The sequence below is a fragment of the Procambarus clarkii genome, chromosome 94 (genome assembly GCF_040958095.1).
Source record: "Procambarus clarkii isolate CNS0578487 chromosome 94, FALCON_Pclarkii_2.0, whole genome shotgun sequence".
NCBI lineage: Eukaryota > Metazoa > Arthropoda > Malacostraca > Decapoda > Cambaridae > Procambarus > Procambarus clarkii.
The window spans coordinates 10,750,940-10,767,752 of NC_091243.1; the positions used below are offsets into that span (position 1 = coordinate 10,750,940).

General features: G+C 47.5%; 2 protein-coding genes across 6 annotated transcripts in view; one reads left to right on the top strand and one right to left on the bottom strand.

The window, feature by feature from the left end:
* Lrp4 (LDL receptor related protein 4) overlaps positions 1–16,813 on the bottom strand; it is a 222,350-nt gene that overhangs the window by 152,141 nt on the left and 53,396 nt on the right. The gene's annotated exons all lie outside the window — the stretch shown is intronic.
* LOC123747345 (mucin-2) lies at positions 4,517–16,131 on the top strand. The gene is made up of 5 exons (XM_045729504.2): positions 4,517–4,757; positions 9,866–10,004; positions 10,345–10,452; positions 11,754–11,827; positions 12,675–16,131. Exons 2-5 carry the CDS (start codon positions 9,887–9,889, stop codon positions 15,345–15,347), a joined length of 2,973 nt encoding a protein of 990 aa, XP_045585460.2. The 5' UTR covers positions 4,517–4,757; positions 9,866–9,886; the 3' UTR covers positions 15,348–16,131.

The window sequence follows — 16,813 nt, forward strand, 5'->3', positions numbered from 1 at the left end:
CTCTCAAAACTCTTGTTGGCAAAGGATTTGGCATTAACATAAAATATGCTCGTAGTTTTTATATTGCCTTTATACGATCTGTTGTTGATTATTATGTTATCCTCTTAATTTTTCTCCTAAACAGCTACAAGGCCTAGATGTAGTACAGAATGATGCCATGCGCATCATCCTGGGTTGTCTAGAACTGTCAGAATTGTTAACATGAGAAAGGAACTAAAATTACCTTATATTTACGAGAAAATAGTTCTATTTAATTTTGAAAAATAATGCCCCCCCCCCAGCTCTATTCAAATTAAATTGAGATTTATTCTAAACAATTCTGACTGTTCCCTCAGTCCGCCGCCAGAACCTTCCTACAGTGTGTGGCTCAGTTGTTGTGCCAATAATCTTATGATACGGAACCGGTCGGGAGCCGGTCGGGAGCCGGTCGGGAGCCGGTCGGGAGCCGGTCGGCCGAGCGGACAGCACGCTGGACTTGTGATCCTGTGGTCCTGGGTTCGATCCCAGGCGCCGGCGAGAAACAATGGGCAGAGTTTCTTTCATCCTATGCCCCTGTTACCTAACAGTAAAATAGGTACCTGGGTATTAGTCAGCTGTCACGGGCTGCTTCCTGGAGGTGGAGGCCTGGTCGAGGACCGGGCCGCGGGGACACTAAAGCCCCGAAATCATCTCAAGATAACCTCAAGATTGGAAAGATGTGGAGGTCTCTCTGCATTATACCCCCATCAGTGCAAACAAATGTATAACACTGACATTTTGAGATGTATAACAGTAGAAGCTGTTGACAGTCTTCAAAATCTCAAACCAACTGAAACCTACACCTTTACTGATGGTTCTGTGCAATTAGGCACTGGTAGAACAGGTTGTGCATGTACAGTATATAAAGGGAATGAAATGATCATGTCTAGTACACAGAGACTGAACAACTGGGCAAGCACGACACAGACTGAACTATTGGGTATTTATCTAGCCACTGAATACCTTAAGCTCAATGGTGGTGGAGTGATATTCTGTGACTCTAAAAGTGTTCTGCAGTCCTTAAATAACCCATCACAATGTATGTCGGAAGTAGCTTGTAATATTAAATGGAATGTAATTTTTGCCAAAGAAAATAACTATTGTTTAAAGTTTGCGTTAATCCCATCCCATGTTGGAGTTGGAAAACATGACTTTGTAGATCGATTGGCCAATGAGGCTTGCAGGAAAGAAAACACTGATTATGACTTTGGACTATCTAATGCAATTATTAGAAATATAAAAATTAAAGAAATTAATTCAGATTTAGAAGAACTAAGAAATGCCCAGAGACCTGAAAGCTGCAGTATTAAAAGCTATGACAACTTTTGTAATAATAGGTATTTGTATGGTCAGCACAGTAACCGGACCAGGCAATGTGATGTAGTCATTGCAGTAATTAGTCTTGGTTATAGGCACATCTGGCAGGTTAGTGAGGCTGAATATTCTACACTACCAGAATATTCAGATTGTAAACTCTGTGACAAACCTATAATGCATTCATTAGAACACTATATTGTTGAACGTGAAACCGTAGAAGATTTTAGACCTCCTGGCCTAAAGGGGCATGGCCTAAAGCGCTTTGCTAAGGGCAAAGTATCAATATACAATGGCGTATGGTATAGCAAGGACAAATTACAATTTTCTCAGGGGGGTCGAGCCGGTAGCCATTGTCTGAATCGTCACGGGGTTCGCTATGAGATCCTGCCACGTTGTACACGGACCAATGGTACCAACTTCAAGTGGCCCTTGTTGTGTACCTACCCAACAGCACTCACCGTGCAACGTTGGACGAGACTAGCCCCAAACGTCTGGTTTCCATCCTCGGACAGACAAACAAACATTCTATGAAATAGACATAGATCCCTCCAATGTTACATTAATGAATTGCTTTTGTAAAAGCTATGTAAACACTGCTTTCTTTCTTACTTGAAATGTTACCGTAATATTGTGTTGATCAAGCCGGTCGGCCGAGCGGACAGCACACTGGACTTGTGATCCTGTGGTCGTGGGTTCGATCCCAGGCGCCGGCGAGAAACAATGGGCAGAGTTTCTTTCACCCTATGCCCCTGTTACCTAGCAGTAAAATAGGTACCTGGGTGTTAGTCAGCTGTCACGGGCTGTTCCCTGGGGGTGGAGGCCTGGTCGAGGACCGGGCCGCGGGGACACTAAAGCCCCGAAATCATCTCAAGATAACCTCAAGATAATCAAAGAGATGCGAAAGCCAAGATCTTCTCGCCCTGAATCCCTAGTGACCTGGGATGCATTGTTCATTCTTGGACAAAAACTGGCAAAGTTGGCTTTCTGACATCTTCTCAAACTCCATAATGATGTGTGTGACCGTCGGGGGCTTCTACCTCTGCTTTAATATCTGGCCAAGCGGAGCAGTGGCCGCTCTTCTTGGTGTCTGAGCCCGGGAACCTCTTACTGGGCTTCTGCTTCCTCTTATACTCAATAGCTGTCTTACTGTTATTTTATACTTTATATATGACCGACCCCGGGATACACTGGTTGATCATACTTATATATGACGCACCCTGGGCTACACTGGTCGATCATACTTATATATAACTGACCTCGGGCTACACTGGTCGATCATACTTATATATGACAGCCCGCGAGGCTACACTGGTCGACCATACTTATATATGACGGCCCGCGAGGCTACACTGATCGACCATACTTATATATGACGGCCCGCGAGGCTACACTGGTCGACCATACTTATATATGACCGACCCTGGGCTACACTGGTCGACCATACTTATATATGACCCACTTCGGGCCACACTGGTCGACCACACAAATATGACCGACCCTGGGCCACACGGGTCGACCACACCTATATGACCGACCCTGGGCCACACTGGTCGACCACACCTATATGACCGACCCTGGGCTACACTGGTCGACCACACCTATATGACCGACCCTGGGCCACACTGGTCGACGACACCTATATGACCGACCCTGGGCCACACTGGTCGACCACACCTATATGACCGACCCTGGGCCACACTGGTCGACCACACCTATATGACCTACCCTGGACCACACTGGTCGACCACACTAATATGACCCACCCTGGGCCACACTGGTCGACCACACCTATATGTCCCACCCCGGGCCACACTGGTCGACCACACCTATATGTCCCACCCCGGGCCACACTGGTCGACCATATTTATATATGACCCACCCCGGGCCACACTGGTCGACCACACAAATATGACCGACCCTGGGCCACACTGGTCGACCACACCAATATGACCCACCCCGGGCCACACTGGTCGACCACACCTATATGAGCCACCCCGGGCCACACTGGTCGACCACACCTATATGACCCACCCCGGGCCACACTGGTCGACCACACCTATATGACCGACCCTGGGCCACACTGGTCGACCACACCTATATGACCCACCCCGGGCCACACTGGTCGACCACACCTATATGACCGACCCTGGGCCACACTGGTCGACCACACCTATATGACCGACCCTGGGCCACACTGGTCGACCACACCTATATGACCGACCCTGGGCCACACTGGCCGACCACACCTATATGACCGACCCTGGGCCACACTGGTCGACCACACCTATATGACCGACCCTGGGCCACACTGGTCGACCACACCTATATGACCGACCCTGGGCCACACTGGTCGACCACACCTATATGACCGACCCTGGGCCACACTGGTCGACCACACCTATATGACCCACCCCGGGCCACACTGGTCGACCACACTAATATGGCCCACCCTGGGCCACACTGGTCGACCACACCTATATGACCCACCCCGGGCCACACTGGTCGACCACACCTATATGACCGACCCTGGGCCACACTGGTCGACCACACCTATATGACCCACCCCGGGCCACACTGGTCGACCACACCTATATGACCGACCCTGGGCCATACTGGTCGACCACACCTATATGACCGACCCTGGACCACACTAGTCGACCACACCAATATGACCGACCCTGAACCACACTGGTCGACCACACCTATATGACCGACCCTGGACCACACTGGTCGACCACACCTATATGACCGACCCTGGACCACACTGGTCGACCACACCTATATGACCGACCCCGGGCCACACTGGTCGACCACACCTACATGACCCACCCCGGGCCACACTGGTCGACCACACCTACATGACCCACCCCGGGCCACACTGGTCGACCACACCTATATGACCGACCCTGGACCACACTGGTCGACCACACCTATATGACCGACCCCGGGCCACACTGGTCGACCACACCTACATGACCCACCCCGGGCCACACTGGTCGACCACACCTACATGACCCACCCCGGGCCACACTGGTCGACCACACCTATATGACCGACCCCGGGCCACACTGGTCGACCACACCTATATGACCGACCCCGGGCCACACTGGTCGACCACACCTATATGACCCTCCCCGGGCCACACTGGTCGACCACACCTATATGACCGACCCCGGGCCACACTGGTCGACCACACCTATATGACCCTCCCCGGGCCACACTGGTCGACCACACCTATATGACCGACCCTTAGCAACTCTGGGCAACCTACCCACCAGACCGGCCTAGAGGCCAAAACTGGACGTCGCTCCCTGAGGCTATCGAGCAAGCGCCGGGTCAAGCAGTTGGAGGTATATATAAGACAGGCTGTAGTTCCTTCCCTGCACACACACACACCACCACCACCTCGACCCTGCCGTCAGGTAAGGCTCCTTCTCCTTGCTCAGGGAACAGTTATAACTTCTTACAAGACGTGACGCTGTGCTGCCTGACGGCCGTTGTAAGCTGACTAACCGGTTTGATTATGTTTTTTGTAAACAAAGTTTCACTCGTTTTCTAAATCGTAGGTGGATATACTGGGTTTGTTTTGAAGTGGTTTACTGAACAACCAGTGGGTCCTTATCAACACCTTTTATGATACCTGGTTGATTCCTGGTTGATGGGGTTCTGAGAGTTCTACTGCCCGAGGCCAGGCTTGACTTGTGAGAGTTTGGTCCACCAGGCTGTTGCTTGGAGCGGCCCGCAGGCCCACATACCACAGCCTGGTTGAACGGTTGGCCGCTGAGCACCTGGTATATCCTGGTGTATATGGTTTGCTGAACACACCCAGGATACTGATGAACACCAACTGGGGGTCCAGATGAACACCCATTTTAGAAACTGAACACTATAGTTTTAGACTGCTGAACACTCACTGTGGTCTGCTGAACACCACTGTGGTGTGCTGAACACCCACTGTGTTCTGCTGAACACCCACTGTGGTCTGCTGAACACTCACTGTGGTCTGCTGAACACCCACTGTGGTGTGCTGAACACCCACTGTGGTCTGCTGAACACCCACTGTGGTCTGCTGAACACCCACTGTGGTCTGCTGAACACTCACTGTGGTCTGCTGAACACCCACTGTGGTGTGCTGAACACCCACTGTGGTCTGCTGAACACCCACTGTGGTCTGCTGAACACCCACTGTGGTCTGCTGAACACTCACTGTGGTCTGCTGAACACCCACTGTGGTGTGCTGAACACCCACTGTGGTGTGCTGAACACCCACTGTGGTCTGCTGAACACCCACTGTGGTCTGCTGAACACCCACTGTGGTCTGCTGAACACCCACTGTGGTGTGCTGAACACCCACTGTGGTCTGCTGAACACCCACTGTGGTGGGTGATAACCTGAGGTAGGCTCGATAAGCAAAAGAAGCCGGCGGCTTGTCAAAGGTTACCCCATTTGTCTAGATTTTTTCAAGTTAGATTTTAAAGATCAGCAGACTTTTGGCATTTATGACTTCAGCGGGTAGGCGGTTCCGTGGGTTTATAACCCTGTGAGTGAAAAAGCATCTGTTTTCAATCCTACATTGTGGCTTGTTGAGCTTGAAACCGTCTCTCCTTGTTTGTGTTACATCTGATCTCTTGTAGAAGTTGTCCGGATCAACAGCTTTCAAATTGTTCAGTATTTTGAACGTTTCAATGACATCAGCCCTATCATGTCTGGTCTGAGGTGTTGTGAGCACTGTGGCCCTCAACCTGTCCTGTTATGAGAGCTGACTTAGCTTTAGAATTATTTTTGTTGTCCGGTGTTGAACTTTCTCCTATAAAGTTGTGTCTTCCTGAAGATGAGGTCTCTGAGCCTGGATGCAATAATCCAGGAGGAGGCGCACCAGAGATTTATACCACTGAATGACTACCTTCTTTTCCTTAAAGTAAAAGGTACGCTTGATTATTCTTAAAGTTTGGGTAGCTTTTTTTACTGCAGCTCCCAATTGTTGTGCCACTTTTTTTTTGAGATATATACAAGAGTTGTTACATTCTTGTACAGCCACTAGTACGCATAGCGTTTCGGGCAAGTCCTTAATCCTATGGTCCCTGGAATACGATCCCCGCCGCGAAGAATCGTTGTTACAACCAAGTACACATTTTACTGTTGAGTTAAACAGAGGCTACAGTTAAGGATTTGCGCCCAGTAAATTCTCCCCGGCCAGGATACGAACCCATGACAAAGCGCTCGCGGAACGCCAGGCGAGTGTCTTACCACTACACCACGGAGACTGTAAACAACTTTCAGGGAATGATGGATTCCGACTCCTGGGTCCTTTTCTTCGTCAATCTACTTCCTGTTAATTTGGTATTTGTGACGTGGATTCTTATGCCCCACAAGAAAGGTCTTGTATTTGTCGATATTAAAAAGCATTGACCAGTTAGGAAATGTATATGTTTATCTCTCAGAATGTTCGGTAATACGTTTATTGTTTGTGATGTGTGTATATGTATGTATTAACACGATGTACTGAACGGGGTGAGAATAGCTTGAGCTACCTCATCCCTTTGTGTGTATTTTACCTCAATAACTTATTTCAATTTCAATTTTTTTAATTATATTTGTATACACAAGAGTTCTTATATTCTTGTAAAGCCACTATAGCAAGCATAGCGTTGCGGGCAGGTCCGCCAAATCGTTTAACAACATGTATCATTACGAAAATGCAGTATCAATTTCGCTTTCCACTTTACCATAAAACGTAGTGTTATCTGCATATTTGACGGTGTGGTTTGTAATATTATCATCCATGTCTTTGATGAATATGACAAAAAGCGTTGGTCTCAAAATGGACCCCTGAGGTACCCCACTCACCATATTTCTCCACTCATATTCCTTCCCATTTAGCACGACCCTTTCTTTTCTTTGTTTTAACCACTGTTTTATCACATTCTAGTATTCTGCCATTCATTCCTTGTGGCTGTAATTTCCTCGCTAGTCTTTCATGTATTACCTTGTCAAAAGCTTAAACAAAGTCCATGTAAACTACATCTACATATATCAGCTAATATAACACATATTATCAGCTGTTACGGTGCTGTATCCTGGGGAGGGTCAAGTCGTTCCACCTTGGATGGACCTTGATACAAGCCTAACATATACACATTCATAGGCTGCCTGGCTCTCGACAAAGCGAATTATTATTGTAAATTGTGGCCTCCTCAAGTAAATTCAAGGGAACAAAATAGTTACCCCAATAATGAAAACGAGAATGTAAAACAAAAACATTAATCATAAAAGAAAACGACGAGGTGCTGGATGGGTAACTACGAGAGCATTATGAATTTTGGTTTGTCGCACAGGAAACCAAATTTGTTGGAATTTAGGCTGCGGCTTCCATCTCCTGATGTTAACCATCTCATTTCCCAAAGCGGTAAATGGTAGTGGTAAGTGGTAAATAAGACGCAAAGTGCGTCTTATCATCTGGCTCTGTGGTAAGCGCCAGATTTGGGGGGGGGGGGGGTAGAAATAGCCTAAGCTACTCTATCCCTTTGAGATGTATTTCTTTCTTGTCTCAATAAACATACTTGAACTTGAAAGGCCAGATGTAAACACAGCTGGAGGTGACAGCTCTACGCCACGCGGTTTAAACGGAGCTATGACGGTTAAATGTGTTACGTTCAACCCTTCACAGCTATACAAACCCCCCACCACTGTTGAACACTTGTGTAAATATTAGCTTACAATACTACAATTACAACTCTGCCTATACACCAACCTTATGAGAATTATTTTTTTAATATACTAATTTTCATTCCAGACTATTTTCATTCAAACATAATTACCGTGCCCTGTACTCACCTAGTTGTACTCACCTAATTGTGTTTGCGGGGGTTGAGCTTTGGCTCTTTGGTCCCGCCTCTCAACTGTCAATCAACTGGTGTACAGATTCCTGAGCCTACTGGGCTCTATCATACCTACATTTGAAACTGTGTATGGAGTCAGCCTCCACCACATCACTTCCTAGTGCATTCCATTTATTAACTACTCTGACACTGAAAAAATTCTTTCTAACGTCTCTGTGGCTCATCTGGGTACTAAGTTTCCACCTGTGTCCCCTTGTTCGTGTCCCACCCGTGCTGAAGAGTTTGTCTTTGTCCACACTGTCAATTCCCCTGAGAATTTTGTAGGTGGTTATCATGTCTCCCCTTACTCTTCTGTTTTCCAGGGATGTGAGGTTCAGCTCCTTTAGCCTTTCCTCGTAGCTCAATCCTCTCAGTTCCGGGACGAGCCAGGTGGCATACCGAAAACAGTACTGTGAAAACAGTACTGTGTCCTGTGAGACACAGTACTTGACTCAAGTACAGTACTTGTACTTGACTCAAGTACAGTACTTGTACTTGACTCACAAATACCTTGTGGGTCAAAATCACACAGAGACAAAAATGTAACTCATTACACATATGACAAACAGTGCGCCGCTGGACTGAACATGGTATTCAAGGCCAAGGCTCTTGGGTGACTGGTTGCACTATCATGCAAAGTCACTATACTTACTCTCTCGAAGTACCTCACTCGCTTCGAAACGTTTGAGCACTTGCAAACAGAATTGGGAATTTGGTCTTTAAAGATCTATTTTTACATTTCACTGTGCGTGATCTTCGTCAACAACCGACCTTAGAAACCAAATCCAAGCTTAACTGGATGAAGCAGTACTGGTGCTTAATTTAGAGCTTTGCAGCAGGACTGTGTTCACAGAGACACAGCAGTAAGCACAAGAAAAGCAGCACAGGACTCACAGAGATAACGCAAAAACCAGAGCAAGAGCCGTAGTAAGAGCAGCAGTAAGAACAGCAGCAGTAAGAACAGCAGCAGTAAGAGCAGCACAGATGCACAGACCCTGCCGCAACGCTGGACGACACAGCTACACTGTATTGCACAGTCATCCACCTGATATTAATGCTGCCACAATATTTAGACTAATCAATTATTTGTACAGCACACACTGAAACAGTCAAATATATCAATCATAACAGAGTATTCTTTCGCCAGATCAGTAGCTAACTAGATTAGGACAAGCCTCTATCACGTACCTGGCTGCTATTATGGCGATGTCAAGTTGACAACCTGACACATTGTAGGCGATGAGTCACAATAACGTGGCTGAAGTATCGACTTGAGAATGGTCCAGGACGGACCGAAACGTCGTCGTCCCTTCAACTTCTAGTGTGTGTGGTCTGGTCAACATTGACACATTGTAACATGTCAGGTTGACAGCCTTGTACACGTCACAGTGTGGGTCACGCCTCAGCCCCTCACAGTCACCCTCAGTACGGATTATGCAGTAAAGCTGTAGAGTATTCTGGAGCGATATGGCTGCACGGAGGTCACCACCACATTACTACAAGTCATCCATGTGTAAAATAGGTTATTCTCTCTCTCAGAAACTATGGTCCAGGTTAAGTTTAATTGTATTATTCCATGGAGACTATGGTGGTCGTTGTGTGGAGACTGAGGGAGTCTTTAGTGTTAATGTTTATGTCGTGTTCTCCGTCAGGTTGTCGGCGTCACCCTCACCATGAAGCTCTCACTGTTCACGACGCCCCTTATGGTGCTCTCAGCGGCTCTCCTCGTCACAGCCACTCTGGAAGTCGACGATGACCTCAGAGAAAGTCGATCTGCCTTCAATTGTCTACGTAAGTACAGCTCGTCCACCCGCGGGGAACGACCAAGCAACTCGGGTGTCGTTTTGTGATGACGGAATTGCTGAACAGACAAGGGCGAACAAGTTTGTTTAAGTGTCCGAGGCAGAGCAGCTTTGACGACTCTCTGGCAGTACAGGAAAATGAATTCAGTCTATCCATTTTTTCTGCTTGAATAATACCATTTTGTTTAAAGCTATAACATGTTCGTTAAATAAAACTTTTCACACACACACACACACACACACACACGTGTGTGTGTGTGTGTGTGAAATTACCAACACCTTTGTTAAGACTGTTCTAGTAGGTTAACACGTGTGTTATCATATTGCAGGTATCTTCTGTGACCAGGACAGGACTTGCATCAAATGTACCAGAAGCGTACTGTTTCCAAATGACCATGGTGTACTGAAAAGTATCAACAAGTGTGTGACGGCCCCTAGTGAGTATATGCACGCTCCCTCCCCCATTTCACCCCCACCAGTCACGGCCCAGGGGGAGACCCATCAACCATTTACGAAACCACTATATCTTTCCTCAGTCACGATGGGTTTGTTGACATTTATTAACAATGTTCAAGCTCCTATACACTACGAGGCTGTTTATAACAATAACAACATTGGGTTGCTAAAGTTTCCAAGCTGGCAAATTGTTGAATAAATGTAAATAAAGCTGAAATGGTTAAGGAAAGATATACAGGTTTTCGTGAGTGGTTGACGAGTCCTGGTTCGAGTGCCCGTGTAGTAAAGGTCATGAAAACAATGTTATGTTATGAACACTGAAACTCTCAGCCCCTCACAAGTCTATTTCATGTGAGGGGCTGAGAGTCTATTTCTTGTGAAGGGCTGAGAGTCTATTTCATGTGAGGGGCTGAGAGTCTATTTCATGTGAGGGGCTGAGAGTCTATTTCTTGTGAGGGGCTGAGAGTCTATTTCTTGTGAGGAGCTGAGAGTCTATTTCTTGTGAGGTGGCTGAGAGTCTATTTCTTGTGAGGGGGCTGAGAGTCTATTTCATGTGAGGGGGCTGAGAGTCTATTTCTTGTGAGGGGGCTGAGAGTCTATTTCATATGAGGGGGCTGAGAGTCTATTTCATGTGAGGGGGCTGAGAGTCTATTTCTTGTGAGGGGGCTGAGAGTCTATTTCATATGAGGGGGCTGAGAGTCTATTTCATGTGAGGGGCTGAGAGTCTATTTCATGTGAGGGGCTGAGAGTCTATTTCATGTGAGGGGGCTGAGAGTCTATTTCATGTGAGGGGGCTGAGAGTCTATTTCATGTGAGGGGGGCTGAGAGTCTATTTCTTGTGAGGGGCTGAGAGTCTATTTCTTGTGAGGGGGCTGAGAGTCTATTTCATGTGAGGGGGCTGAGAGTCTATTTCATGTGAGGGGGCTGAGAGTCTATTTCATGTGAGGGGGCTGAGAGTCTATTTCATGTGAGGGGGCTGAGAGTCTATTTCTTGTGAGGGGCTGAGAATCTATTTCTTGTGAGGGGCTGAGAGTCTATTTCTTGTGAGGGGGCTGAGGGTCTATTTCATATGAGGGGCTGAGAGTCTATTTCATGTGAGGGGGCTGAGAGTCTATTTCTTGTGAGGGGCTGAGAGTCTATTTCATGTGAGGGGGGCTGAGAGTCTATTTCATGTGAGGGGGCTGAGAGTCTATTTCATGTGAGGGGCTGAGAGTCTATTTCATGTGAGGGGGCTGAGAGTCTATTTCATGTGAGGGGGGCTGAGAGTCTATTTCTATTGCAGGAGTATCGTGCAACAGACTGCCATCCAGCGTCGCTGCCACAGTGAAGCAGTGTATGGCGAAGGCCAGTAATGATGTAAGTGTTGGCTCCTTGCTGTCTCACTCTTCCTTATCTCTCTCTCTCACACATCTAACCTAACCTAACCTTCCTTCTTTCTTTCAATCACTATGAAAAACTTTTCATTTTGGGCTGTTATCGTTTTGTCGGCTGGTTTCAGGAGGCCAATTCCTCCCCCCCCCCCCCAGCACTACACCCTTCCCCCCCCCCCCTTCCCTATCACCTTCATCACGTCAACTACACTTTATTTGGCCATTTTCCCATATCTCTCTTTTTTTTGTTCAAACACAACTTTTAAATGAAATTTTTTTTTTTTTTTGAATATTTCAAATACTTTATTTTTTTCGCACTCTGGTCATAAATCTTCCTATGGCACACGACCATGGCCAGAACGTAGCACCTTGAAAAACAACTCGAACATTGAACCGTATATAATCAATATGGATGGTCTCGGACGCAGGTTCGAATCCTCGTCACGGCCCTTGTGGATTTGTTCATTCGTGTAATATGAAGCCTAGCCTGAGCACGATAAAGCTAAGGAAGAACATTATATGTTTTTACTGCTAATGAGTCTTATAAATATACCTTAATATTCTGATATAATATATATATATATATATATATATATATATATATATATATATATATATATATATATATATATATATATATATATATATATATATATATATATTCTTAGTATTATTGTAAGCAATATTCTGTATATTTTATGCAGTAATTTAATGACTTTAGAAGAACCCTCCTAATGGTGACTTCTAGATAATGGCTTCTAGATATTAGTCTTTTTCAGACGATATCACTGCACCTCGTGGCCTCAATGATAACGGTTTTCTCCTCCCACCAGATAGCAGCATGCTTTTCCGCGGTGAGTGGCAGCACTCCCGGTGTAATCGTTGGGAGGCCCCCTGTGAGCCCCGGAACTCCTCCCGTGAGCCCCGGAACTTCTCCCGTGAGCCCCGGAACTCCTCCCGTGAGCCCCGGAACTCCTCCCGTGAGCCCCGGAACTTCTCCTGTGAGCTCCGGAACTCCTCCCGTGAGCTCCGGAACTCCTCCCGTGAGCCCCGGAACTTCTCCCGTGAGCTCCGGAACTCCTCCCGTGAGCCCCGGAACTTCTCCCGTGAGCTCCGGAACTCCTCCCGTGAGCGACGGAACTCCTCCCGTGAGCCCCGGAACTTCTCCCGTGAGCTCCGGAACTCCTCCCGTGAGCCCCGGAACTCCTCCCGTGAGCGACGGAACTCCTCCCGTGAGCGACGGAACTCCTCCCGTGAGCGACGGAACTCCTCCCGTGAGCGACGGAACTCCTCCCGTGAGCGACGGAACTCCTCCCGTGAGCGACGGAACTCCTCCCGTGAGCGACGGAACTTCTCCCGTGAGCGACGGAACTCCTCCCGTGAGCGACGGAACTCCTCCCGTGAGCAATGGGGTCATTCCCACAACTGATACCCAATCATCAACCGGTGGCACCCAATCATCAACTGGTGGCACCCAATCATCAACTGGTGATAACAAACCATCAACCGGTGACACCCAATCATCAACCAGTGACACCCAATCATCAACCAGTGACACCCAATCATCAACCAGTGGCGTCCAATCATCAACCGGTGGCACCCAATCATCAACCAGTGACACCCAATCATCAACCAGTGGCACCCAATCACCAACCAGTGACACCCAATCACCAACCGGTGGCACTCAATCATCAACCAGTGACACCCAATCACCAACCAGTGACACCCAATCACCAACCGGTGGCACCCAATCATCAACCAGTGACACCCAATCATCAACCGGTGGCACCCAATCATCAACCAGTGGCACCCAATCATCAACCGTTGGCACCCAATCATCAACCGGTGGCACCGAATCATCAACCAGTGACACCCAATCATCAACCAGTGACACCCAATCACCAACCGGTGGCACCCAATCATCAACCAGTGACACCCAATCACCAACCGGTGGCACTCAATCATCAACCAGTGACACCCAATCATCAACCAGTGGCACCCAATCATCAACCAGTGACACCCAATCACCAACCGGTGGCACTCAATCATCAACCAGTGACACCCAATCATCAACCAGTGACACCCAATCATCAACCAGTGACACCCAATCATCAACCAGTGACACCCAATCACCAACCAGTGACACCCAATCATCAACCAGTGGCGCCCAATCATCAACCGGTGGCACCCAATCATCTACCAGTGACACCCAATCACCAACCGGTGGCACCCAATCATCAACCAGTGACACCCAATCACCAACCGGTGGCACTCAGTCATCAACCAGTGACACCCAATCATCAACCAGTGACACCCAATCATCAACCAGTGACACCCAATCATCAACCAGTGGCGCCCAATCAACCGGTGGCACCCAATCATCAACCAGTGACACCCAATCACCAACCGGTGGCACCCAATCATCAACCAGTGACACCCAATCACCAACCGGTGGCACCCAATCATCAACCAGTGACACCCAATCATCAACCAGTGACACCCAATCATCAACCAGTGACACCCAATCATCAACCAGTGGCGCCCAATCATCAACCAGTGACACCCAATCATCAACCAGTGACACCCAATCATCAACCAGTGACACCCAATCACCAATCGGTGGCACCCAATCATCAACCAGTGACACCCAATCATCAACCAGTGACACCCAATCACCAACCGGTGGCACTCAATCATCAACCAGTGACACCCAATCATCAACCAGTGGCGCCCAATCATCAACCAGTGGCACCCAATCATCAACCAGTGACACCCAATCATCAACCAGTGGCGCCCAATCATCAACCAGTGACACCCAATTATCAACCAGTGACACCCAATCATCAACCAGTGACACCCAATCACCAACCGGTGGCACTCAATCATCAACCAGTGGCACCCAATCATCAACCAGTGACACCCAATCATCAACCAGTGGCGCCCAATCATCAACCAGTGACACCCAATCACCAACCAGTGACACCCAATCACCAACCGGTGACACCCAATCACCAACCAGTGACACCCAATCACCAACCAGTGACACCCAATCACCAACCAGTGACACCCAATCATCAACCAGTGGCACCCAATCACCAACCAGTGACACCCAATCATCAACCAGTGGCGCCCAATCATCAACCGGTGGCACCCAATCATCAACCAGTGACACCCAATCATCAACCAGTGACACCCAATCATCAACCAGTGACACCCAATCATCAATCGATGATACCAAACCATCAACCAGAGATACCCTAGTTTGGTGGAGTACTCGCGGAAGAACCGGACGAACTGCCGGAAGAACCGAACTGGCGGAAGAACCGAACGAACTGGCCGAAAAATCTAGCGAATTTGCGGAAGATCCTGACGAACTGGACGCCGGGAATTTGAGGGACGTGGACCAGGACTTCGCTTATAAGGATGGAGAGTCCACTTCTGGGCTCGCAGAGCGCACAGGGGTGAAGCACACTTTTGTACTACGGGGCCGGACACTGGTACTTTAGAGGTTGGGAACATGTCACCCTGGTGGCATCCCTCAGTGTATGAGACTAGGTTACACCCTAGTGTACCATCCATACTATTGGAGGCTCAGTTGGTCAACAACAAAGTTATCAACCTACACGTTAGCTACAGTGTCCTCCACTCCAAATTCAGTTCGCTCTTTTGAATTGCCACAACATACACAATACGGGGTATTAAACCGCGTGAACCCAGGACACACCCCCTAATCTATCACACAGAAAACGTGACTGCGAGTGTTACTTTTCATAGTACCCCCTTACTGTGTACGTTGGGGGATTATAGCATAGAAAATGCGGTGTATTGTTATTTGAGTGGACCTAAATAAATTTGCTTGCTAAAACACTTGCCCTCATCTCTAAAGGCTCTGCTGGCTTTCTTCAGCACTCTCTAAATCGCTACTCTTGAGGCTCTCCAACCTCTTACATTCCAACTACTGCAACTACAACAATCTATTAATAGTAGTAGTAGTAGTTGTAGCAAGCCTACATCAGTCTCAGGAGACTATGGAGTGGCCATTACTATTGGTACTATTAGTAGTATCAATAGTAATTACCATTAACAAGCAAAACCCCTCCTCTCTCCCACCTGAGCACTCTCCCATGCAGCTAGGGTGAGGTGAGAGAGAGAGAGGAGGGAATACACATACATTAATGCTCCCTTCACACACTTCCCACACGCTTATCAACACCATCATATGTATTTATTTAGTATTATGTAATACGTGACAATGTATATACAAAATAAAACATATATCACGTATATATATGTGTGTGTTTGGATTTCCTTATGATTGAACTGAGGTGGATAGAATCGTCATAGAAGTAATGATGAATGATATAAGATTTATAATTGGATACTTGAGAGTGATTTACAAGTTACGAGGAGGGGGACATAACATATAAATACCAACGTTGAACTGTGTAGCTCACAGCATGAGTAGAATTTATACTGGTGGATGACAGGAAGTCCCTAATTGGCTTGTTGGAGGTCCCCCTCCAACCCCAACCTCCCCCTCACCCAAGGACGAGGTTGTCAGCCTCCACCCTTAGTTTACCCTCAGGAATGTGGGCTACCACACCGCCTGTGCTGACGCCTTTCTCACAGCTAATTTATCTGTGGTCAAATGGCTCTGGTGTTGGGTTTAAGGCCTATTATCCTCTGGACTTTTTATTAAGGCCACTACGACGGCTTATACTGACCAACTAGCAAGTATATAATTTACTCCAAGACAAAACAATGTCAACTCATTTTTTGTATGTATATACACCGAGTGTATACACTCGGTGTATATATACAGTTACTGTATATATGTACTCATCTAATTGTGCTTGCTGGGGTTGGGCTCTGGCTCTTTGGTCCCGCCTCTCAACCGTCAATCAACAGGTGCACAGGTTCCTGAGCCTATTGGTATACATGTGAATGTATATACAGTTACTGTATACATGTG